The sequence below is a fragment of the Oreochromis aureus genome, linkage group 18 (assembly GCF_013358895.1).
Source record: "Oreochromis aureus strain Israel breed Guangdong linkage group 18, ZZ_aureus, whole genome shotgun sequence".
Classification (NCBI taxonomy): domain Eukaryota; kingdom Metazoa; phylum Chordata; class Actinopteri; order Cichliformes; family Cichlidae; genus Oreochromis; species Oreochromis aureus.
The window spans coordinates 29,924,293-29,948,594 of record NC_052959.1 but is presented as its reverse complement, the minus strand read 5'-3'; the positions used below and the strand labels follow the sequence as shown (position 1 = coordinate 29,948,594).

Here is a 24,302-nt window from a genome sequence, read left to right as displayed (position 1 = left end):
ACAGATGCACGTTCTCGTCAGGGCATCAAAACATTTCCACCCGTATTGTTTGAGTCATGAAATCAATGCTGCTACATGTCCTCCAGATTAGAATCTCACCACAGCTCGGTGGACGCTTCGCTGCTTCTCAGCCGGCCGCCGCTCAATTCTGTCGTCCTGTCTGATTGATTTGAATCTGCCTAACGTCTCTTTAAGCAGCCGACCAGTAATTACACGGGCAGCCAGGTGAAATGTCTCCCTGATTGCTCTGCAGATTGAAAAAGGCTTAAAGGAAAATGATTAAAGAAAACGGACGATTGAAAAATGACCTTTTATTTTTAACCGAAGCCACGAATCAGTCGAGACAGACGAAATTACTGCGGCGCACTTTATAGTGGCTTAAAAAGAAATGTTAGTTTTTCAGTGACGCGCACATAAGATTAAAAAAGAAAAATGTTATGACTCAAAATGATTCATAGCTTTAAAAGCGACCCATAATGTGCGTTTGTCCGACTGATGTCAGATCTTATTTTGTGCAGACTCTCACTGATTGCTGTCACTGCACAGCACTCAGACGTCATTAAGGTTATTGGGAAGTTAGTGTAAAAAAAGACTTAAATTTAACAATCAATATTTTTAAAAATTGCTTATTGACTGAGCTGCAGACACTAATTTGACTCTGACACCACTAAAAATCTGAAACATGGACGTGCTGGATAATCTGGGTCTCGTAGATACTTCAAGTAAACACAGTCTGTAAATCAAGGATGGCAAAAAAAGTCTGTGGGGGAAGTGGTCGTTTGAGGAACTGCAGTTTTTTGTTGCCTCCACTTTGGCCCTCATTTGTGCTGCGAAGGAGCACGTGGAATTTTCTTGTTCCAACATTTTTCTGTATCGACGATCGTCACGCACGCGGGAACAAACCGCCTCGTCACTCTGCTTCTGTTTCTGTCTGTCCAGTATAAGACGTGTAAGGACGGCAGCGTCCTCGGCGTGACGGTGATGAGGATAGCGATGCTGACGCACTGCCAGGCCATCACACAGTCCTGCTCATACACAGAAGGTAATACACACATTTACTCCTGTTGATTAAACCTCTGAACAGCGCTGCTGTGCAGCTACAGTCTGCTGTTTCTCACTGACTCTCAGATGTTGAAGTTCGACTTGCTCTGTTTCTGTTTCTCTTTTCCTGCAGCTGAGACCATAGTGAATGTACTAGACTTCAAGAAGGACGTAGGACTGTGGCACGCCGTCCAGACAGTAAGAAAAATATTGTATGAAATTACAATTACAAGACGATAGTTTTGTTAAACAAACTCTTTGCCTCAATATGAATTTACTTTAAAAAAAAGTGTAATTACAGTTAAAAAACTAGTTTTGCTCCACAGAAATTAACATATATAACATACATGAAGTGAGACATGCTCTGTAAAATCTACTTAAATTACTAAAAGTTCACAGTGTTTATTGCAGTTGGTATATGAATAGATTTTAAATGTATATATTTACTGCCCAGTTACACTTTCCTCCTCCTGGTGCTGAAGTTCTGCATCTTACCCCATTTCAATCCACCACACGTGCCCATATTCAGTCCAGCTGTGATTATAAATACCAGCAGTCTGGCTTTAATGTGCACATCGAAGTCTTAGCCAGATTAAAAATGAAGACAAATCTGAAACCATCCGGGTCCCAGAGGCAGAACAAACCTGAGCGCGCTGACTTTTGGCCTCAGTTCGCTCAGTTCAGCGAGCTCTCTGTGCAGTAAAGGAAACAGCATTTCTTTCCGAGCTGTGGTGGAGTGTAACGTGCCTCTGAGAAGAAAATACTCAGATCGGGTACATCAAATTTGTACTCACGTACAGTACGTGAGTAAATCTGAACTGAAAATGAAAATAATCAACTTTCTGTCTGTCTCACTTCTTTAACTCTGCACATCTTCACCTCTGTCACTGTGTCTCTGTGTGTGTCTGTCAGAGTGTGATGAATATGATGCACGTCATCAGTATTCCCTACGCCCTCATGAAGGTCAACCCGCTGTCCTGGATCCAAAAAGTCTGCCAGTACAAAGGTGACATAACGTATCTGATGTGTCTCCTGCTGTTTGAAATGACAAATTCAGTCATTTAACAGCAGTAATTTGAACCTGCGATGTTTTATTTCCAGCCAAGGTGGCCTGTGTGAAGTCGCGGGACATGCACTGGGCTCTGGTGGCCCACCGGGATCAGCGGGATATCAATCTGAGCTCCCTGCGGATGCTGGTGGTGGCCGACGGTTCAAATCCCTGTAAGCTAACAGTCTTTTTTGATATATGTTTAAAGTGTCTCCTGTACCAGCTAAATATCCAGCCCACATTTATTTGTACACTGATAATGTTTAGTGATGTAGGATTGGTTTTCAGGAGTTGGGAGCTTCATTGTGAGTGTCCAGGGTCAAAGTTGACCTTCAGAAGAAATATCTAGAAACCATATCAAACAAAGGGGCATGTGGAGAGCTGTACAACACACTTTTTTCTTTTTCAATACGATGCCCTACGATGTCACAGCGACAGCATGTTGTGAGAAAAACATCATAAAACATCAAAGTTAGTGTAGGCCTTATCCTGAGTGCCTGATGTGACTGATGAGGCCACTGAGGAGGCGTTTCTCCTAAAACATTGCTGCTGGATTGTTAGTGTACTGACACCTGCAGGGCCCTGACACTTTCTGATGGCCCTAATTTTGCTTCAGTGTTCAGTGTATCCAAGTGAAAAACATTTCTTTATTTATATGTTCTTTTCAAAAAAGTTAACAAGAGATGCCTAAAAGATTAAATTTGGAGCTGTGACTGGTTTATTTTATTGGCCAGTTTCTAAAAGCTTGATAATAAAGAAGTAATCATTAAAACTGGTACGAAGCAAAACTAGATAATGAGCCGCTTCTGCTTTAGTAAGAAGTTTTAAGTGTTTGATTGTCTCTCAGGGTCGATCTCGTCTTGTGACGCCTTCCTCAACGTCTTCCAGACGAAAGGTTTGAAGCCGGAGGTCATCTGCCCGTGTGCCAGCTCCCCCGAGGCGCTGACTGTGGCTATACGCAGGTACACACACACAAACACACACACACACAAACACACGCTGTATTCACCTCAAGACACACAGATATAATTAGTTCAAATTTATGTGCTTTCTAGCATTTAAAGACAAACTTTTAGCGAGTGATTTCTGTGATTGCTACTTCATAATGACTATAACCTCTTTCCACTGTCCTTTTTTATCATTTTATGACCTTAAATTTACAGTTTCGTAGGTTTTAAAACACTAAACTTACACTTCCAGCTCTTTAATCATCCAGTCTGTAGTTCAACATCTGAACGCCACATTTACAGTCAGAGCAGCTGCCAGTCACATGTTGGCTTTTCATTTTTTTTTATTGATTAAAACACTTTGAGGCTGAGTGTTTGCATCTCTGCCTGTGTGTGCTAATAAAGAGCTTTTCCTTGCTGGGTGTGGGGATTATGAGCTCTGTGTTTAGAGGAAAACCTTTTAAATTCACTCACACACATGTTTATACTGGTATTTGTGAGGACCTTCACTGACACACAGCAGTTCTTAGCCTCTAATCCTCACTTCAGCCTAAACTTAATTACCCTTAAAATGTCCTGGTAATGACTGGGGACAGAGTAAGTGCTCTCCTCCCCAAACTGTCCACACTTTCTAAAAACATCCGAACTTTCCAAAAACACTAGAGTTGCATCCTCTTTTCTAAAAAGACGTGTCGCTGTCCTCACATCGCTGAAGTATTTTGACTTTCTTAAAGTACTGCAACTTTTAAACTGCACTTCCCAAAACTTGTTACTCCTTCCATTAATGCGCTTGAATTTTGAAAACGTTCTCAGTCTCCAAAGAGGTCCAGTCTTTCAAAAATGGCCCCAAATGTAGCCATTTTTGAAAATGTCTCAGTTTTCCAAAATCATTTTACTGCCTCCATAATTTAAACAGTCTCCTGACTCTAGAAATGTTTCCATCAATGCTTTTGTGTCATAAATATATCGTTTATTTTTATAATATTTTGATTTTCAGGTTGTTTCCCTGAACTGTCTTTACTTCCCCAAGAAGTGTCTGCACTCTAAAACAAATTTGTAGCTACTTACTTCTTAAACACACTTCATTCTGATAAATGTTGTGTTCTCCCTCCTGCAGGCCGCTGGAGGAGGGCACCACCCCTCCTGGTCGCGGCATCCTGTCTATGCAGGGTCTGAGTCATGGCGTGATCCGGGTCGACTCGGAGGAGAAGCTGTCGGTGCTCACGCTGCAGGACGTCGGCTCCGTCATGCCTGGAGGTGAGACGGATGTCCAAAAAGCAGAGTTTTAACCAAGCACTGCTGAAGTTGTGATGGTTGTTTTTATGTATATATATAATTTACATTTCCCCATGAACACCAAAGAATAGTCTGCTTTCAGCATGATGCCACCGATTGCTTACTTTATTTTTAAATTTATCGAACCTGCACGAGACTTTTGGTTGTTTTATTTATTTACTGCATGATTTCAGGATTTGTGTTTTTAAGGAATTATCTATGTTTTTGGTATTGATGCACTTAATTAAGACCTTAAAGGTAGAGTTAAGGTCATTAAGGTCAAAAAAGAGAGTCACTGTTGTCCTTATTTCTGACTTACTTTATTCTGCAGGTAAAAATCATGAAATTAGTCAACAAGAGAAACAATACTGTTGTCATGAAACAATTTTCTTTCCCTGATGGGAGACGGAGGAGGAAACACCTGCCTAACAAATACCTGACTTGAAGTTTGGGAATAGTTAATGCTAAAACTTTCATTTTAACTTTGCTGTAAGACGAGACTGTAACCAGTGAGAATGGATTTCCCTTTCTGCCTGTAGGTCTGATGTGTGTGGTGAAGCTTGAAGGTGTTCCCCAGCTCTGTAAAACAGACGAGATCGGAGAGTTGTGCGTTTCTACGGTTGCCACGGGGACCTCGTATTACGGCCTGGCCGGTATGACCAAGAACACGTTCGAGGTGAGAGCGTGAATGCTTCGGATGTTTATTTATCTTGTGTGCGTTTTGTTTACATGTCGTGTCTTTAACACCTCTGCAGGTCTTTCCCGTGTCCAACAACGGCACTCCCATCAGCGAGTTTCCCTTCACCAGGACCGGCCTGCTGGGATTCATCGGACCTGCAGGTCTGATCTTTGTTGCGGGGAAGATGGACGGTCTGATGGTGGTCGGTGGGCGTCGGCACAATGCTGACGACATTGTTGCTACGGCGCTGGCTGTGGAGCCCATGAAGTTTGTATACAGGGGACGGTAAGTGTTAATATTGCTTTAATTTCTAAGCCGGACTCAGGTTGTTTCTCGTTATTGTGGAGCTTGTGTTTAATTTACAAACGTACATCATGTTATACATTCATAGCTGCTGAATGTACAATATTAAACTGCAAAGTAACTGAAATACATTCATTTATTAGGGAGATGTGCTTCAAACACACATTAACGCAGCCTAACAGAGCAGCGCCGCAATAAATCTGCCCCTTCACAAATATTACAAGCTGCTGATTGAACTTTATGGTCATTTTGGTGGCTGGCTGTGTGGAGCGCAGTTAAACTGCATGCAATGAAATGTGCTAATTCTGTGTGTTCTGCAGGATAGCAGTGTTTTCCATCACGGTGCTCCATGATGAGAGGATCGTGGTCGTGGCTGAGCAGCGGCCGGACTCGACTGAGGAGGACAGCTTTCAGTGGATGAGTCGAGTTTTGCAGGTATGCTCATATTTCAGACAGGATTGTCATTTCCATCTGCAGCAGTTTGTTTTTGGCTTCATCCTGATTCTGATTATCATGATTATGACTCTAGAGCTAGATCAGGTATCAGTGGCAAAGGGCTCATCTAATATTTATTCAGTTCAGTTTAAATAGAGTACACTGGTTGGTACTGAGAGAGCTACTGTAACATAGTTTGAAGTGAGCTAGCAGGACTTAATCCCTGTGATGCCAGTTTTCCATTGTATGAACAACAAAAACCTGTTGAGAGAGTTGACACGACTGAACATGAGTCATCTCTGACAGATTTAGAAGCACATTTGGAAAAGAAGAGTGTATAATCCTAGCTATGGTGGTTGCTATAGAACAGGGGTGTCCAACTCCAGGCCTCGAGTGCCGGAGTCCTGCAGCTTTTAGATCTCACCCTGTGTCAACACACCTGAATCAAAGGATTAGTTCATTACCAGGCCTCTGGAGAACTTCAAGACATGTTGAGGAGGTCATTTAGCTGTGAGCTGTTTTTACCCTTAGCCATGAATGACTGATGGGATATTGTCGTCACCCCACTGGATGGGCAGGTGGTAGCGTGGACACGTTTGTGAATGCGATAAGGTGAAAACGAGCCAACGTAGGATTTTGGATTTCAAAACAACTTCGAATCTTGGTGACCTTGATGTCAAGGCTAACTTTTCTGAAAATCACCTAGCATTTGTGCAGATGCATTGGTGCATCTAGCAGGAGGCTGAGTGGTTGCACTGGCCTGCCTGTATTTTCACATCTTCTTCACAATGTATGTGTTCAGGGCTTGTTTTTGTTTTTTCATCAGAAGTTGGAAAACTGCAGAATAGAACCAGCCTGATCCTTTAACACAAACCAGCTCACACAGCAAACACATTTTACCAGCCCACTTGCTAAAGTGACAAAACAGCTCTCACAGCCTCCTTCACTCCCTCAGAGTCATATAAACACACACACAGCTTGTGATACTAGATTATGCATTCATACTGTATAGATAAAATCTGAGCTCACAGTCTCTGAGCCAGCGTGGCGACTGTGGCAAAGCTATAAAAGCCGTCTGGAGTTTTAACTGCTGCAGTAAAACCATTTCTCTTTATTCCTTCACCGCTGCAGATTCTGCCTGCGTGTTTTTCCATTTGGCTTGTCGGGATGCAGAAGCAGTCAGTGTTTTCAAAAGAAGCTGAGATGAAACGATGGAGCTAAACAATAAACGTCACTGTACATGGTGACAAATATCATGAATGGCAAAAATGATCAAACACCAATATTACAGTAATTAAAGTAACAACATAATAATATGATGAACACTTATTACCTTAATTATTACCTTTGAGTCATTGTTTCATATATATATCCTCTCCCAACACGATGTGTTCCAGGCGATAGACGGTATCCACCAGGTGGGGGTGTACTGCCTGGCTCTGGTCCCCTCCAACACTCTGCCCAAGACTCCACTGGGTGGCATCCACCTGTCCGAGACCAAGCAGCTCTTCCTGGAGGGGGCGCTGCACCCCTGCAACGTGCTCATGTGTCCGCACACCTGCGTAACGAACCTGCCCAAACCCCGGCAGAAGCAGCCAGGTACAGTACGAGGACGAGCGAATACGTGAGAGCACAGTTAAGGTATCCTCGTTATAGAGACTCTTATGGCTTATAGAACAACTTGGCGTCACATAAACACACTAGATGTCCTTAAGTGGAGTTTTTACACATGCAGGGTTAATGTTGTGAAAAAGGAGTACTTTAAGGGAAACAGTAAACTTTCTAAGCTGTTTCACTCCCTAAATCTGCCCTTTAATGTTCAATCCTGAGCAAACAACCAAAGTAAGTAGTGACTCAAAACAGTGTGAAACATCACGACCCCCTCATGAGAAGTATAAATGATGGGCAGCATCAAAATAGCCGCACACTGGCTTCAGTGGTTGGACGTGTTAACCGTTTCCAGCTCTAGCGAGCAGAGGTGTCATCCGGAGTTTAGACAAAGAAAAACGAATCGAAGACAAAAATGTTCCAAAGAAGGACAAATTAAAAAAATCAGTTTCTGAATTTGGCTGCCCCAGTTCCAGGGTCCTGATGTTGTGCGTGCTGACACAGTCGGTTGTCACGGCCCTGTGCGGCGCTCGATTACATCGCAGCCATTGTTGACGCTGTTAGTCACAGCTGTGCGTTTCCTGCTGTGACAATTCAATCCATATTTTTGCATTTAAAACATTTTCGATCTTTAGTTCTCCGTTCTCATCAGGTCAGGGTGTCGGGGACGGTTCAGCTGCATCTAAACAACAAAACGCTGCTGATGAATGTTCACTTAGCACAGTAATGTTGTTTAACTATCGTTGGCTGTAATCAGATAAAAATGTAGAATCCGTGTATTGTATTTGCTGAATGGGCCGGTTGATTCTGAGTGCAACATTTCCGTTCATACCGAGCTCTCGTCTCGTCTCCCTGCTCCTCCTCCAGAGATCGGTCCTGCGTCTGTGATGGTCGGGAATCTGGTGTCGGGGAAGAGGATCGCCCAGGCCAGCGGCAGGGATCTGGGTCAGATCGAAGACAATGACCAGGCAAGGAAGGTGTGTGTGAGAGGGGGGTCTGCTGGTTTTCTGCATCATCACCATCATCATAAACATCACACACACAAAGTACACATAATTAGGCATCTGGCTTCATTTCATGTCTTACTCCATTACGACTTATTCTCATTAATAACCCACTCAACAGAAAGTGTTGATGGTACTTTAATGAAATCCTTGTCTGCCGTGTAAAGCACTGTAAACAACACTCGCCTGATTTAATTGGTCTAATTAACTTAGTTGTGCTAGTTTTTGAAGTTTACTGAGTTATGTTGCGTTATCCTTACCTTCGGCCAGCAGACTGAGGAGTATATTTGTGCGTACTTGTTTCATTTTAATAATTCATGGCTTGTTTTTTGAAGCACAGAACACTTTGCATTGGCAAAGCCTCGCAGTGCCCCGTGGGACTATTAATGTTTAACTCTGCTTGTGTTGTGATTGTTATTTCAGTCATTCCAGTTATTTTGTTGAGGCTGTGCGATGTGGTTTCCAGTGTTTGCGTAGCTGACAAAAATGTTAAGGTTTAGCTGTTGTTGGCCACCATTACTGAGACTCCTGCAGCGCTGAATAACTCCCGGTGAGTGTTCATGTTCCGGGTCGGTGCCCAAATGTTAATAAAAGCAGCGTTCCTTTAACGCTGCACAGATGTACGGCTGAGGCTCGCCCGGCTGAGCTGGCTCTGCATCGTTGCGCTCGTGTCTGTTGAGTTGCGTTGGCACAGCCACACCTAAAGCAGAAAGGACGCTCTACTGAGGATGCTAATGTTCACATCTTGAACTGAGAAGTCAGAAATTTAGAAGTAAAGGAGGCCATCTATCTCTACTGTGGATGACCATTATTGAACAGAGGCAGCGGGTTATGAAACCAGCTTCCAGCCAACTACAGTGCAGTCCTGAGATCCCTGCCCAGCCCTTTCAGCTCCCACTCAAACACACTTTAGGTCATGGAGGGAGTGGGGGGTCACTTAGGATTCACACTGTTGGTCCTGTGGGTAATTAACACCCTGATTCACACCTTGGCTCATGTGATCCTTAACGACTCACGGGGTTGGTCAGCTACTCTCATGGTTCTTTCCAGATTAAATCCGAAGTCGGAATTTCCACATTCCCAGCAGAGTTATGATAGTTTTATTTATTCCATTGTTTTTAATTCAATCCACTCAGTTTCCACAGTGAGTCTTATTTAGTGTTTGTTAGTTTAAGTCTTAATTATTATTAATAGTAATACTAATAATACATTTTATTTGTGGGCATCTTTCTAAAAGCCAAGATCACCGTACGAAGCATAAAAGACAAACAGTAAAAAGGATTTTTTTTTTTTTTTTTAAACAGCATTAGACAGTAATTCATTAAAAGCTGGTTTAAAGAGATGGGTTTTGAGGTTTGACTTGGATAAGGGAGGAGAGCCTGTATTCCTTATATCAGAAGTGAATTTCTGAGCCGGCTAGAAGAGCGGCTGAGAGCTCTGTTCCCCATAGTGGTGAGACGGGGCGGTGAGCAGCAGACGTTGACCTAAGGGGGGCGAGTGGAAGTAGCAGCGTGGAGTCAGTCGCACAGGTAGGGAGGGGCCAATTTATGGATACATTTAAAAGTGGTGAACAATATTTTAAAATATTTTAAATTACTGTACAGAGGGCAAGATTTAGGAAAATTAGTACAGGTATTACAGTAAAAACACAACTCTGATAGTGTTTCATAGAGCTGTAGACATCCAGAGTGTCAATATAATCTTTAAATGACTCATCAGGCAAGTTGGGGAAAGAAAAAACCTTGCTAAGGAGCAAAATCAGTTTTTCCTTTCCAACTTTAGCATCAGCACCACACTTATAGGGAAACCCCCACTTGTGGTTAAATACCTGAGACTCTACATCAGGGGTCCCCAATCCCAGTCCACGAGGGCCGGTGTCCTGCAGGTTTTAGATCTCACCCTGGGTCAACACACCTGAATCACATGATTAGTTCATTACCAGGCCTCTGGAGAACTTCAAGACATGTTGAGGAGGTAATTTAGCCATTTACATCAGCTGTGATGGATCCAGCACACATCTAAAACCTGCAGGGACACCGGCCCTCGTGGACTGGGATTGGGGACCCCTGCTCTACATGAACAACTGAAGAGGTCTCTTAGAGGAGAGGAGAACTGTCCTCATGAACAAAAGGAAGTCCATTGGCTTTGATTTCAAGCACTCAGGTTATATAAACTGCATTTAACGGTTTTCCTTTGGCATAAGAGACATTAAGTTCATGTTAGTCATTCTCACTGAATAACTTGTTAGTATAACTCAGCACGCTTAAGTTGACTTAGCTTGTTTATTTTATTGTATTTTAAAGAAAAGCCAAATTTTTATATTCCTGGTGGATCCACAGAAGAATTATCAGTTTTTGGGCTTAAAAAAATGCAAACATGGATTTTTTATCTTCTTTTTTTTGCCCGGTATGTTTAAGCATACAGAAAATCTCGACATTATGCAAGAACAGAAAGCGGGCAGCATGCACAAAAGTAAATAAGGAAACCAAAAGAAAACACAGATGAGACAAAATGAAGAGTGATTTAAATACACAGTAGAGAAACAGAGAGATTAGGAGTGATGAATAGCAGGAGGTGGTGTGCGTTACTGACAGAAGCGATTTTCCTCTCGTCTCTCGTGCTGAAAATGTCATCAGTCAGGCAGCCGGCAGCAGAGAGCGCACACTCTGTAGACTCTGATGAAAAGAGACAGGCCCTAAATAATAACAACCACCACCACCTCCACCGCAGCGCGCTGGGAGGCTGCTGCAGCCTCAGCCTCGCTCTCAACGTGCTGCATGTTTGTTTGGATGCTGGCAAACAGATGAGATGTCTCCTGTAGTGTGTGTAGATACAGCTGTATGCAGAGGTTACGGCATCCATCGACGACTGTCGAGGTGGAAACAAGTGAAGCCGACATTCAAAACGCAAGCTTTTCTTTTTGTTTCTTCACTGCACAGTTGCTGCACAGCAATTATGGCGCAAGTTAAACCGAGAAGACCACAGATAAGCTAACTACAGGTGTCCATACACAGGAGCACAAGCATAGAGGCTTTTCCCACAGATATAGAAATAGGAGTGCCTTCAGTTGTTGGTTATTGCTGCATACTGAGGAACTATGCACTAACAATTAAATCAAAACAATCAAATCCTTTTTTTTTCATTTTCTTGTTACGATTTAAATATATTTAATCTCAAATCAGCGAATTACCCCAGAGCAACACCCACCAGGGGTCATTCTTTTCCTGTATATTCCTAAAACATCCAAATTCCCAGACTTCAACTACAATCTGACGATATTTTGACTCTGACTACAGAAATCGATCAGTTTAAAAACTGAGTGAAAACACGCCGTGTGTTATTGTTGAAATAGTTTTCAGGTTTTTGTTCTGCCACTTAGAAAACTCTGCTAAAATCAGACAGTTCACAAAGTGATGACAAATGAAACTGGGATGATCCCAGCAGTGATGATCCGCTCAGACTGGGACACAAACTGTGTTTACTGAGGCTCGGCTCGACTGCAGAATTATCCAGGAACGGGTTACATATTTGCTCTAAATGCTTTGATTGATGTTTTGAAGGCATGTTTTTACTGTGAAAATGCTGAAGCGTGCTGCAGGTGACGCCATCTTTGCTCTGACTTCTGAGTCTGAGTGTTAACTGAATATAAGAAGGATCAGGATGTAGGGTCTGTGTTTACTGCCTCATCATCACCGTGTTTATTGGGACATTTGTCGACCGAACTGCTCATTCATCCATCACTCCACTTTTCCCCACTTCCTCCCTCCATGTCCATCCCACTGAAAACCAGGCCCTCTGTGTGGATGAGCTAAAACAACCCCAACTTCCTGTGTTTATTGAAATGTTTTCTGTGTAACTGCATAGAGACTAAAATGTGATTTGCTACGAGTGTCGTCCCACATTCCTCTTCTAATAATGTTGATTTGCCCAGAGATGGTTGACTGAGCACTAAACGCTCACACTGGGATGAGCTCAGCCTCTGCAGGCAGGAGTTTTGACTGCTTGTCTCATGACTTCATGGAAAATTATTGTTTCATTACGGCCGTTTCCATAAAGCAGCACGAAAAAAACAAACAAACACAAAGAAGAAACTGTAACTTACGGGAGAGGATTAGAGCCCCTGGGGGAAAAAGTGGAGGGAGTCTTCTTTTTCTTTTCAAGAATTCTGAGAAAAAAGTCATAATTATGACTTTTTTCTCAGAATTTCTATATTTCTAATTACCCAGGCTTCTTTTTGTAGACCTTATACAATCGAAGTGAATAAAATCTGTGACACATGCTGATTTCAGAGTAGCATTCACACATGCAACGGTCACCAGAATGCAGAAATATCCAAAAAGGAACTTTTATTTCCACATTCTAACGCCAAAAGATTTTTAAAAAACATAATAACTCTTAAGTGGAATTGAAAATGCCGGAGACAACAGATTAATACTACAACAGGCTTGTATTGAATGCTGTGCATACACTGTACGCAGGTTAGCCACATCATTAAAAACACCTGCCTAACATTGTGTAGGTCCCCACTGTGCTGTGAAACACCTTTTACCCTTCAGGGAATGGATGTGGGACCGCTGGCTCTGTCCTGTGTTGTGTGACTGGGACACTGGCAGCAGGTCCTTTGGCTCCTGTGGATTTGGGGGATGAAGCCTCTGTGGATCAAACTCTCTGCCACATCCCCCTGATGCCTCTGATGTTTTGCGATTTTAGGGTTCGGTGGTCAGAGTTGCACCTTGTCTGACTGCCTGGTCTATAGCAATGCCCATGCTGGTGGTAAATGTGCAAAGATACAGCCTCATAAAATCTTACATAACAGAACCCAAAGTTTTAAAGTTGTTTGGCTGTTTGAGGCTTTGATCCTGCCTGAAAGTCTTTGCATCTTTACCTCAAAATGATCCTTTGGCATTAAACTCAACATAACTAAAAGAGGAAAAATGTAATATCTCATTTCAGATTTTACTCCAAGTGCTACGACGTGACCGTACAAACAGTTTTCTAGCTTCGTAGTCGGCGCGGTTCAACAGATGGTTTAGCAGTTTCCTTTATCCAAATGTAGGTGATGTAATACCGGCCAGGTGGCTGCTGCGTCGTGTTTCATTGAAGCGATTGTCCTCTCTGATAATGACATCAGATACAACCGAGCAACTCGGTGTTTTAGCCCAAGAATTGAGCACCCTCGCTCACACGCTGATAAAATTCTACAATACGAGACCAGATTTGTATCTGCAGACAGAAGCTCTTTGTGTCGCTGTTTAGCATGCCAGCCCTCTCTCTCACAGATAACATGAGCTTTATCTGCAGGCAGGTTCCAGTTTTTCCAGGCTTCGGGTTTAACTGCAGGCCAAAGCATCTTTTACAAACAGCAACAAACAACTTTACCCTCCTCCTGAAGGTTAAGCACAAAGTCCGCTCGTGTAAAGCAAACGTTTGGATCCCCCTCGTTAGTGCATGTGCAGCCACGGAGCTGCAAGGTGTTTAGGACATTTCACCACGCAGCAGATGGTAACGTATGAGGGAGCTGGAACGGAAGCAAACTCTAATTTGCCGTTATGAAAGTTTTATGAAAGCTCAGAGCTGAGCCCACAAGCAGCTGAGTGATGTTTTCATCAGAGCAGAGAGACCTCCTTTAAATCTTTGCACCCCCCCCTGAGGTTTGCCATGCGTGAAGCTGGTGGCGAGCAGATGACGCCATCTTTCGTCAGCCAGACTCCGAGAGTTATAACATCGAAACTGGAAACTTGGAGCTGAGCGATGGTTTCAGCAGGAGAACGCTGTGGGTTGTACCGCAGTGTTTGAAGAGTCATTTAAATTAACAGTTTTGATAAGTGAGGCATTAATCTGCTCGCAGCTTACATTAAAACCCACAAGAAAGCAGCATTAATCACACACATGGATTTTACTTTCACAAATGGGAAACATTTTACTGTTATTCAAAAGGATTCATCATGCAGTGAATATTTATGTCTGCAGATTTACTTTAACAACCTCTGCTCGTGCAGACACGCTGAGATAAACCCACTGAGGTTTATCAGAGGACAGACGCCTTCAGGAGTCGGTGGAGACCAAACCTGAACTCAAAGTGAACACCTGTTAGTTGATAGCACTGTTGCTATTTTTTCATCTATCTATAGATTCTATAGATATTCTAATAGATGGGCAGCACAGCGGCACTGGGTTTGATGCACATCTGGCCTTTCCGTGTGGTTTGCGTGTTCTCCCTGTGTCCCTCCGGGTACTCTGGCTTCCTCCCACAGTCAAAAGACATGCAGTTAGTGGGGTTAGGTTAACTGGTGATTCTAAAATGGCCATAGGTGTGAATGTGAGTGTGAATGGTCTCTGTGTTAGCCCTGTGACAGACTGAAAACACCACACCTCTCGCCCTGTAGCAGGTGGGAGAGGCTCCAGCCTCCACCTCCCGGAATTGGCCAAGCAGAGGAGAATTGATGGACGAATAACTGTTATCAGGATTTTATTATTTATTTGTTTTTGGACCATAATAATCAGGAAACAGTGGCTGGATGCAAAACCCCAAAGCGCTCATCAATTCACCCATTCACGCACATTTCACACACATTAAAATATTCAATTTTGTCTGTGGTCATCATAACTGTTAAGATGGTGATTCAAATTTGAAACATTTGTATTTGTCAACTTCAAGATTCAGGATTCTTTGTCACGTGCATAGTTACACGAGTACAAAAGGCAGTGAAATGTGTCCTGATACGCTCCTCGACTGTGCAACAAGAGAGAACATTATATACAGTGAGTGAATGATATATGTTATATAAATCAAATCTGGAAATTTACATTTCAAAATCTGAGAATGTACATTGTGTGAGTGGGGTGTTAACGTGTCTTGTGCCAGGTTCAGGGATGATATGAGAATGTGGTAACAGTGAGTCCTGTCTCAGTCACATATGGATGATGGGGGGGGCTGAGACAGAACTCATTGTTACCACATTCTAAAGTTTTGCTACTAATTATTACATTTTTAAAAACTTTGTTGCTATCATAAACGTTGCTGGCATTATTAAAAATGGCTTAATTACACCGATATAATAAAGTGCTTTTCATTGAGGTGGCGCACAGCTTTGAAGTTATAATTAAAGATTATTCAGATTTTGCAATGATTATCCTAATTTGCTAAGCAGAAAGGTGGGAGAGATCCTGTGGCTACAAGAAGGTAAACAGACAGCCTGTGCAGCAGGTTAGTAGCTGTTACATCCTCTGGATTGTCTGCTCTGGTTAGTTTCAATCAATAATCATCTGCTCCAATCAGCACCTGATTAGGCTTTAAAAAAAATGTCTTCCTCCAACTGTCGCTCTCTCTCTGAGACAGCAGGTTCCTCATTAGAGTCTTCAGAGAGCAAAGTGTGTGTTATTTTTAATTCACTGGTCCTAATAAATATCAGATGTGGCTGATCTATTTTGTATTCAGGGTGTGAACAGAGTGGGGCTCATCTGGGATTTGGATCTCAGTGTCTCTGAAATCTGACCAGAATGCTTCTCCTTTATTTCAGTGCGTGCATTATTCTTTCCCCACAGCTGAAAAAGTGTCAATGTTCAAACCTCTGTTGGCTCTATCGATGAGAAAAACCTCATCTCCTCTTCTGCAGCTGCAGGAGCAACAGTTCACATAGTGTTAAAGCTTCTGTAGGAGTGTAATTCAGTGTTGTGTAGCTGGTCCCAGTCGGTGAAATTTGCAGTACAAATCAAGCGCACCCGGCCTCTTCCCAGATGTGACGGACACGGTGCGGTGCAGAGGTTCATTTGTTTTACGGTCGAAGGATTAAGAGTCTGAAAGCCAAATTCTCATCTGTCACCAAAGCGTCTGGCAGCATGAACACACACACACAGACACACACACATATAAAATGATGTTCTCTGGCAGAGCAAAGCTCAACAGGCATGACTTTCACTCCAGCAGCAAATCTTGAAAAATTCATGAGCCCAGAAACAAGCTTGCCCTGTCTCGATGCGTTCTCTCCTCCCAGCTCTAATTTCCATCACGCTCGCTTTTTGTCTCTGTTTTTGTGAAGAATGAAGATCTGTTGCCTTTCCACCAACATCGCTCTCCTTCCTCCTTATTTCCCTGACAAATTAAGTGCATCACCTTAATTTCCCCGCACGCTGTCGAGTCACTGAGCTGCCAAGATCTCATTTTATCAGGATACTTCATCAGCATTCGGTCTGCGTCTCAGCAGAGCTCCAACGCTGTAAAACATATTGGGAGCAGAGTTTTTGCCATTATTGGTTGCCAAAATGAGTCACGTCACAGGGCTCGTTTCTAAGAAATCATGCTCGCGTGATAAACTGTGGTGATACTTTAGCTGTAAAAATGCTGCCATTTAAAGAATTTACTGGTGGTGATAACTGAGAAAAGTTCCTCCAATCTCCCGTTTTATTCACGGGCATCTTCATGCACATTTTAAAATGTTCAAGTCTAAATTTCAACCTGTTCATGAGCTGAGATTTAGACGGTTTTGCAGCTGACTTTATGTATGTATCAATGTACGTTCACTCAACTTGAGTCAAAAACCTTTTGAATTCTGTTGCATTTTTAAAGCATCGGTCCTTCGAGCTGCAGGTCTGACTGGGGTGCATTCAGAGTTGCTAGTAAATGAAATATTGTCTTAAAAAAGACATGCAGTGAGTTTCTATTAATAAAAAAACATGCATTTACCAGACTTTAAACATGTAACGACCTGATAGCCTGACACTATAATATATGTGCATGCCAGATGTTTAATACAAGTGATGCAAGCAGCCGTCTGTCTAAACCTGGACTGCACATGGCATGTTGTGTTGCACATGGCATCTGTTGTTCCGGAGCTGCTCTCCATTCCTGAATAAATGCAACTCACAGTTATGCAGTGGTCATTAGTTTGGCTGTCTCTCATGAAGTAAGTACCACACATGTTCAGTAGGGGGCGTATTGGGACTGAGGACAGGCCATGTGGAGGTTTTCCTTCCTGCTGTTGCCAGGTGCTTGCTAGTAGAGGATTGTGTGATTGGAGGGGTTTTCCCTCTAATATTGTAGGTCTGCACCTTCACACTGTTGTTGGGATTTGGCACTGTGTAAATAACATTTACTTGAAATGAACTGAAACAGCTGCGAGACCCGGGTGCTGCCATCCCTGCCATCCCTGCCATCTCTGTCCAGTCATTTCCACCAAGAACCATCAGAGGTGGTTCTCTGCTGCAGCAACAGCTCCGATACTTCTGCCAGCATCCAGCACACCTTCAGCCCGACCCCGGTCACCTTCAGCACAAATGATCTGAGCGTACGCTGTTTTTGTTGTGACACAACACGTGTGAATGCGTTTGTGTTCGTTAAGCAAATGACTGGTCGTAACGTGATTAAAACCAATGAAGTGGAACCGGAGCTGACACGATGTTTTTGGGTTTCAGAGAGACTAGAATGATTACTTCAATCCATTTCTTAGATTGAAAATTCTGAAAGAATGTCGAGTGCTGCTCTGCTGGATATTTCATGGTTATTATTTATGGTTACAATTTATAATCTCACTCTTTTTACTGCTTGTGTCTTTTAGTTCCTCTTCCTGTCTGAGGTGTTACAATGGAGAGCCCAGACCACTCCAGACCACGTCCTGTACACACTCCTCAACTCCAGGGTGAGTCCTCACAGTACACACACACACACACACACACACACACACACACACACACACACACAGTGTACGAGATGATATTGATTTAATAGTTTTTAATATCTTACCAAAAATTAGTATAATAAGGTCAGCAGGGATGTTCAGCAAAGGCTTATCCTCCTTAATCTTGGCAGACACAGTTCAATAGTTTCTTTAAATAATAATATTTTAAAACTTTAAAATATTAAATGTACATTAATCTGTTCTTTGCCTCACAGGTTTGCTTTAAAGTCCTAAATAATAACTCCTAAATAATCTAGAACATGACTCAAGGAGCTGACATATAGGTAAAGTGTATGTATTACATGGGAAGGAGCTTTAAAAAGAATCAGTTGGGCTGTTTGAATCAGTGCGTGTGCTTTTAAAGGGAGGCAGAAATGAAAAGAAGATGCAGGTCTTTCTTTCTGCTCTGTGTTGGCTGAAGAAAAGGAATCCAGGCTGGGAGGTGTTCACCACTGTTAGTTTGCATAATGGCAATATGATCCGCTGGTTTGTTTACAGCTGTTCACCGCTGAGATGCTGCAACGGAAAATGTGACATGACATTTACTGATGCATGCTGCTGATTGAATGTGTCAATCTTCTGTGTGTGTGTGTGTGTGTGTGTGTGTGTGTCCTCCCCCAGGGCACGATAGCCAGCTCTCTGACTTGTGTTCAGCTGCACAAGAGAGCAGAGAAGATCGCCGCCATGCTGGCTGAACGGGGCCACCTGCAGGATGGAGACCACGTTGCACTGGTCTACCCTCCAGGTAAACACCGACAGCAGGTCAGCTTGCTGTACTCGTGTCTCTGCGGTGACACTGCTGGATGTCATAGATTTACCGAAATCCCTAAAATTTTCAAAATAAAAGCTGATCTGAACCAGGAAATAAAAAGCTTGGAAAAGTGTCCTGATTAACATTCATGTACTACATGGACAGATGTACCTGGATTCGGAGCCAGACACAGACTCAGCTATTGTTACATAACGGGAGCAATATGAGCCCCGACCCTCTGTGACGAATATTTTGGGTAAATGAACAAATCGATGCAGACAGACTTAGGAAACGGTTTCAGAGAACTGAAGGCCGCACATTAATCATTTTAGTTTTTGAATCTTTGAACTACAGTTGTAATATTCATTGAATTTAAACTTTCAGCCGTACAGGATGTCCTTTTTGTTCTTTTTGTCTTTTTATTGCTGTGATTGCTGATTGGTCCAAAACAGCAAACTGAATCTACAAAATGTTTTTTTTAATTAAAAACATTTAAAAATTAGAAATCATAAAAGACAAAAATGCCAAAAAGAATAATTTAGACCAGTGCTTATATTAATGTTTATTAATATTTATTTTATAACAGAAATTGTCATTTGGAATCTTTTTTTAATGATTTTAAATGAGCATCTATTTGTTTTAAAATCAAACCATCTTTCATTTGAATGCATTTTTTCTTCCCTTCTGTTTAACTGAAGTTCAAAAAACACAGAGTGCAGATGAATAAATGAAAATTATTTTAAATGCAATTACAGGACACACATAACACCACACAGGCTGTAACCAGCATTCATTTCCTTAAGTACAAAAAATTTAAGCGTTCATTCTGTAAAATTATCTGATGCTAAAAGTTGTGCATTGAAAAAAATAAGTAGAAGTTTTTAAACAGTCTGAAAAATGTTCAGAAAGTATTAAAATAAACAGACTTTATGCATAAAAATGGCCCTTGTGCCTCTTCGGCTGTATGCATCATATCTTACAATTATTATTACTCATTCACTAATATAGCAGTGCTCGTTTTTTATTAATTGAAAAAAATGTGAAAATGATCCGTGTTTGATTTACCCACAAGCCGAAGTTACACTTCCACAGTGCTTCTTTGGGACGATGGGAAATAATAATTATTTGGGCATCGGGCGAAAAACCGTCATTGTAATTATGACAATAAACATATAAAGTGTTTGAGTATATAACCTTTTTATAATTTCAGTGACTGCCCTTTATAAGCAAAAGAAATGAAAGGATGGATGAAGTTTCTACAGAATGATTTGTACTAAAATGGGTTAAATGTGACTTTTTTAACGATTTTAAATTGTTGATGTTTAACAAGGACAAACTTGGGATGTTTTAAAATGAGGAATGAAGGACGCGGTAAACACGTTCAGTGAGTTCGGTTAGATCGAAGAGAGCGCCGCGGGGAAAAACAAGGAGGACGCAGGAAGTGTAATTACCCTCTGAGACACGGAGCGTCGTGTCCATCACAGTAGGACAGACGCAGCCGTGCAGGAAAAACAACCCGACACAAGCAGATTTTCTTAAAGCTGCATTCAATTAACGGCCCAGAGGGTCCATCGCTCAGTATACGGCATCCTCAATACCTGGAACTTATTTATGTTTTCCAAATTCTCCGCTCTCTTTCTCCCAACTCTCCTTTCTCTTCCAATTCATCCCCTCTTATTTCTTCTCTCATCTCCCAGGAATCGACCTCATCGTGGCGTTTTATGGCTGCCTTTATGCCGGCTGTGTGCCAATCACGGTGCGGCCGCCTCACCCGCAAAACATCGCCACCACGCTGCCCACCGTCAAGATGATCGTGGAGGTAAACCAACACTGTGACGCCTGCCATCACTACTCTGTGTTTAAAGTGTATGAAAAAAACATGAATGATCATGTAGGTGCAAGTCACCGCCCCCTCTTCACCTCACTTCCTGTTTTCGCAGCGGTTACGTGAGGGAAAAGAAACTTTCTAAACATTTTTTTCTTAATTTAAAAATTAATGAAAATATTTTTACAGCTTACATAGTTTATTCTTAGCAGATGCAGGAATTTCTAAGAAAACCTGACACGTGGATGTAGGCGAGGGTTTAAAATGATAAAAGAAATACACAGTTGTTCATTTAAGTAAAGGCCAAATTACCTACAAATCTACTTTTCTGTGTCTGTAAATATAAAAGATGTTGATTTCTTAGATGACGTAGTCACAATAACTTCAAACTGAAAACTGTTAATATTTACTATATTCATTCCTGAGATTCTCACTCCAGAATTTTAGGACCTTAAAAACATAAAATTCTGGGAAAGCTGCTGTTTTACTGTGAAAAGCCCAGGAGTGAGTTTCAGGCGGGACAGACAGAACTTGAAAGTTGTAACGTAGACTTAATGTGTTTAATTTGAGTGTTATAAAAATGATTCCCAAAAGCTGATAATCCTGGCACCTTTGGCAGTTTATATTCCAGGTTTCATCCAGATTGAATGACATGTTTAGGAGGAGTTAGGGGACAGACATGCATACATACACTGTGATCATTATAATAGGATTATTATTATTAAACCAGCTAAAAAAAGTGAACAGATGAATCGGTGTGAATAACGGGAGGTGAAGCTGAGCTGAGGAGCTGCAGCTCTTATTCGGAGCGATTATTTCTCCACACTGTTGGAGTCGTTCACTTACTGCTGATCTGTTTCCAATCTGTTTTTTATGAATGATCTGTGCTCACTGAATCGTGCAGGTGAGCCGGTCGGTGTGCGTGATGACCACGCAGGTCATCTCTAAACTGCTGAGGTCCAAAGAAGCCTCGGCGGCCGTGGATGTCCGGACCTGGCCTCCTGTCATGGACACAGGTAGGCGATGTGTTTATGTTGAGGGCAGCCTGTTAAACACAGTTTGGTTAATGAACAGGTGATCTATGGGAATATAAAAAAACAAAAACAGTAACTGAGTAATAAAATTAACACTAAGCTGTTTATTTTATAATTAATCAGCTCTGACGTGATAAAACTGATTGTTTCCTTTAGACGATTTGCCAAAGAAGAAACCTCCTCTGCTGTATAAACCGTCCAACCCCGACACCCTGGCCTACCTGGACTTCAGTGTCTCCACCACCGGCATGCTCGCTGGAGTCAAAGTAAACACACACTCACACACTCGTGCTTGGACACGCACACACACTACACCAACGTACAGCTTGGTGATGAGCATATTTAATGCTGTTTATCCACATTAGCAGCATAGCTCCAGTTATTCCCAGCAGACGTGGCTGACAGTAAAACTGGTTGCAGGAGGAGGTCAGGATAAAGTGGACAGATGTTGAGCAGAGGTCCAGATAAACAGTCTCTTACAGAGCATGAAGGGCTGATCGTGTTACTGCAGTGAAGAAAACAACTTCAGTTCAGTTCAGTTTAATTCAGTTTTATATATAAAGCACCAAATCACAACAGCAGTTGCTTAAAGGCACTTTATATTGTACGGTAAAGACTCTACAATAATAGGCTTTCGAGCCTATACAGCTTGGAGTAAGACAACATGCATGAAGAGGATGATGTGGACAAAATACTCATTTGCCTAATAATTCTGCACTCCCTGTATGAGCAAGTGCTTTGGCGACAGTGGGAAGGAAAAACTCCCTTTTAACAGGAAGAAACCTCCAGCAGAACCAGGCTCAGGGAGGGGCGGGGCCATGAGATGAGCGTCAAAACAGAGACCTTTATTTTGAAACTCTTCTTCTATCAAGAAGAGATTTTTACTCTGTTATTATTTGTGTGGTGCTGAAGAAAAACTTAAAACAGGAGGAAGTGCTGCCGTGTTTTTGTGCAGTGGAGCCTGGAAGTCTGTTTGAGGGCAGCAGATAGATGGTGGTGACATTTTAAAGATTAAAGTGATTATTGATTCACTGCAGTAAAACAAACCTCCATCCTGTGCTCAGCTCATTGCTGCTGTTTTACCTGGTGTGCGTCTGAGTGAAAGTGAAGTCATTTTCCTGTTTGGTCTCTAATCTGCCTGCGGATGCTCACAGAGAGAGCGGACGTAAACTTAAAAATCTCTTTCCATAAAATCGAAAGAAGCAAAAGCTGTACAAGAAGTTACCTTGTAAACTTTTCATCTCCTAAAGTTTTGCTGATTGAAAAAAATATCTGAAAATGTCACAAACTAACAGAATCATTTAATTAGACAGCTATTCCTGATAAGATAGTCCAGATAACATCCACAGTCCCAGCTGAGAAATATAAACCTCTCCAGCTTGTCCTGGGTCCGCCCCGAGGACTCCTGCTAGCGGGACATGCCTGAAACAGTTCACGCAGGAGGGATCCTAATCAGAGGTCTGAACCCTCCTCAAGCAGCTTCTCTCGATGTGGGGGAGTAACAGCTGCGCTCTCAGTCCCTCCCAAGTGACTGAGGCCATGTCCACACTAATACGTTTTCATTTGAAAACGCCGTTTTGGCCTTCCGTCCACCCAGGGACGGCGTTTTTGATCAAGGAAAACGCAGCGTTTTGAAAACGCTCTCCAAAGCGGATACATTTGAAAACGCCGTTTTCGCGTCACAGTGTGGACCACGTAACCGCAGGCTTTCGGAAACGACGATGCATTTTAGTCATGTGATGCAGTCATGTGACCAATTAAACTAAGATAGCGGGGGCTATTATACAGCAGTTGTTTTGTTTGCTCTCAATTTTGACAGCCCTATTAAAGATTAATATCAGTCTGTACATGCTCCACATAGCTTTTCTTTAATTTCTTTAATTCTCACTCGCTTTTGCAACTTTGTAATACAAGTGTGGACGCGGAACGTTTTTAGAAGAAAACGCCATTTTCAAATCTATCCGGGCTAGTGTAGCCGTAGCTACACTAATTCTGTCGATCGCTACACCAGAGGCGAGGCAAGGAACGTGTCTATCTTATGATACATGTTTGTGAGGATATGAGGATATTTCCTTGCTGTGGAAAAGAACTCAGACATTTATGCATCCAGATCCTGATTATCTCCAAAAGGTAATAAATCCTACTGACCTCCATGGTGGAGGTAAGCTTGATTCTCTCCAAATCATCAACACAGCTGAAGTAATGATTGACACTGCTGCAGCTATATTTTTGGACACAACTTACACAACTTTATTAGTTTGCCCAAGGACACTTGGTCATGCAGACTAGAGGAGCCAGGCATCAAACCACCAACCTTTCTACCTAAAACCAAATCTCCACTTCTTACTTTCACACAGCTTCACATGGTGCGATCTCACGTGTCTTTGTGTCATTTCTTCTCGTTGTTTTGTGCTCAGTTTGCCACAAAATGCTAATTCTCACACTGTTCACACCAGCTGTGAGTGTATGTAACACACACACACACACACACACACACAAAAGCCTCATTAATGAATTCTTTGAGAAAAACACACTAATCAGAATGACAAAAAGAGGAAAAGCAGGACAGGAGGAAACAATGCCAGCGTATTTTCTCGTGTGCTGCTAAATTGCCCGTCCATTATGTTTAACCACTGTGCTTAATGAGCAAATCAGTCAAAGCCGGGATATTAACGATG

At 42.3% G+C, this 24,302-nt stretch overlaps 1 protein-coding gene across 5 annotated transcripts in view; it reads left to right on the top strand.

The window, feature by feature from the left end:
* Positions 1–24,302, top strand: part of LOC116327403 (disco-interacting protein 2 homolog C) — a 226,563-nt gene that overhangs the window by 178,354 nt on the left and 23,907 nt on the right. For 4 of the 5 annotated variants that reach the window (XM_031748990.2, XM_039601846.1, XM_039601843.1 and 1 more), the window contains 16 exons: positions 940–1,042; positions 1,175–1,239; positions 1,954–2,047; positions 2,143–2,262; positions 2,937–3,051; positions 4,154–4,293; positions 4,851–4,987; positions 5,067–5,275; positions 5,614–5,728; positions 7,126–7,327; positions 8,204–8,313; positions 17,895–17,975; positions 18,636–18,759; positions 20,463–20,584; positions 21,495–21,606; positions 21,781–21,890. In XM_031748990.2, coding sequence (XP_031604850.2) covers positions 940–1,042; positions 1,175–1,239; positions 1,954–2,047; positions 2,143–2,262; positions 2,937–3,051; positions 4,154–4,293; positions 4,851–4,987; positions 5,067–5,275; positions 5,614–5,728; positions 7,126–7,327; positions 8,204–8,313; positions 17,895–17,975; positions 18,636–18,759; positions 20,463–20,584; positions 21,495–21,606; positions 21,781–21,890 — 1,959 coding nt within the window. The remainder of the gene's footprint in view (positions 1–939; positions 1,043–1,174; positions 1,240–1,953; positions 2,048–2,142; positions 2,263–2,936; positions 3,052–4,153; positions 4,294–4,850; positions 4,988–5,066; positions 5,276–5,613; positions 5,729–7,125; positions 7,328–8,203; positions 8,314–17,894; positions 17,976–18,635; positions 18,760–20,462; positions 20,585–21,494; positions 21,607–21,780; positions 21,891–24,302) is intronic. The other variant, XM_039601844.1, reaches the window with a different exon arrangement.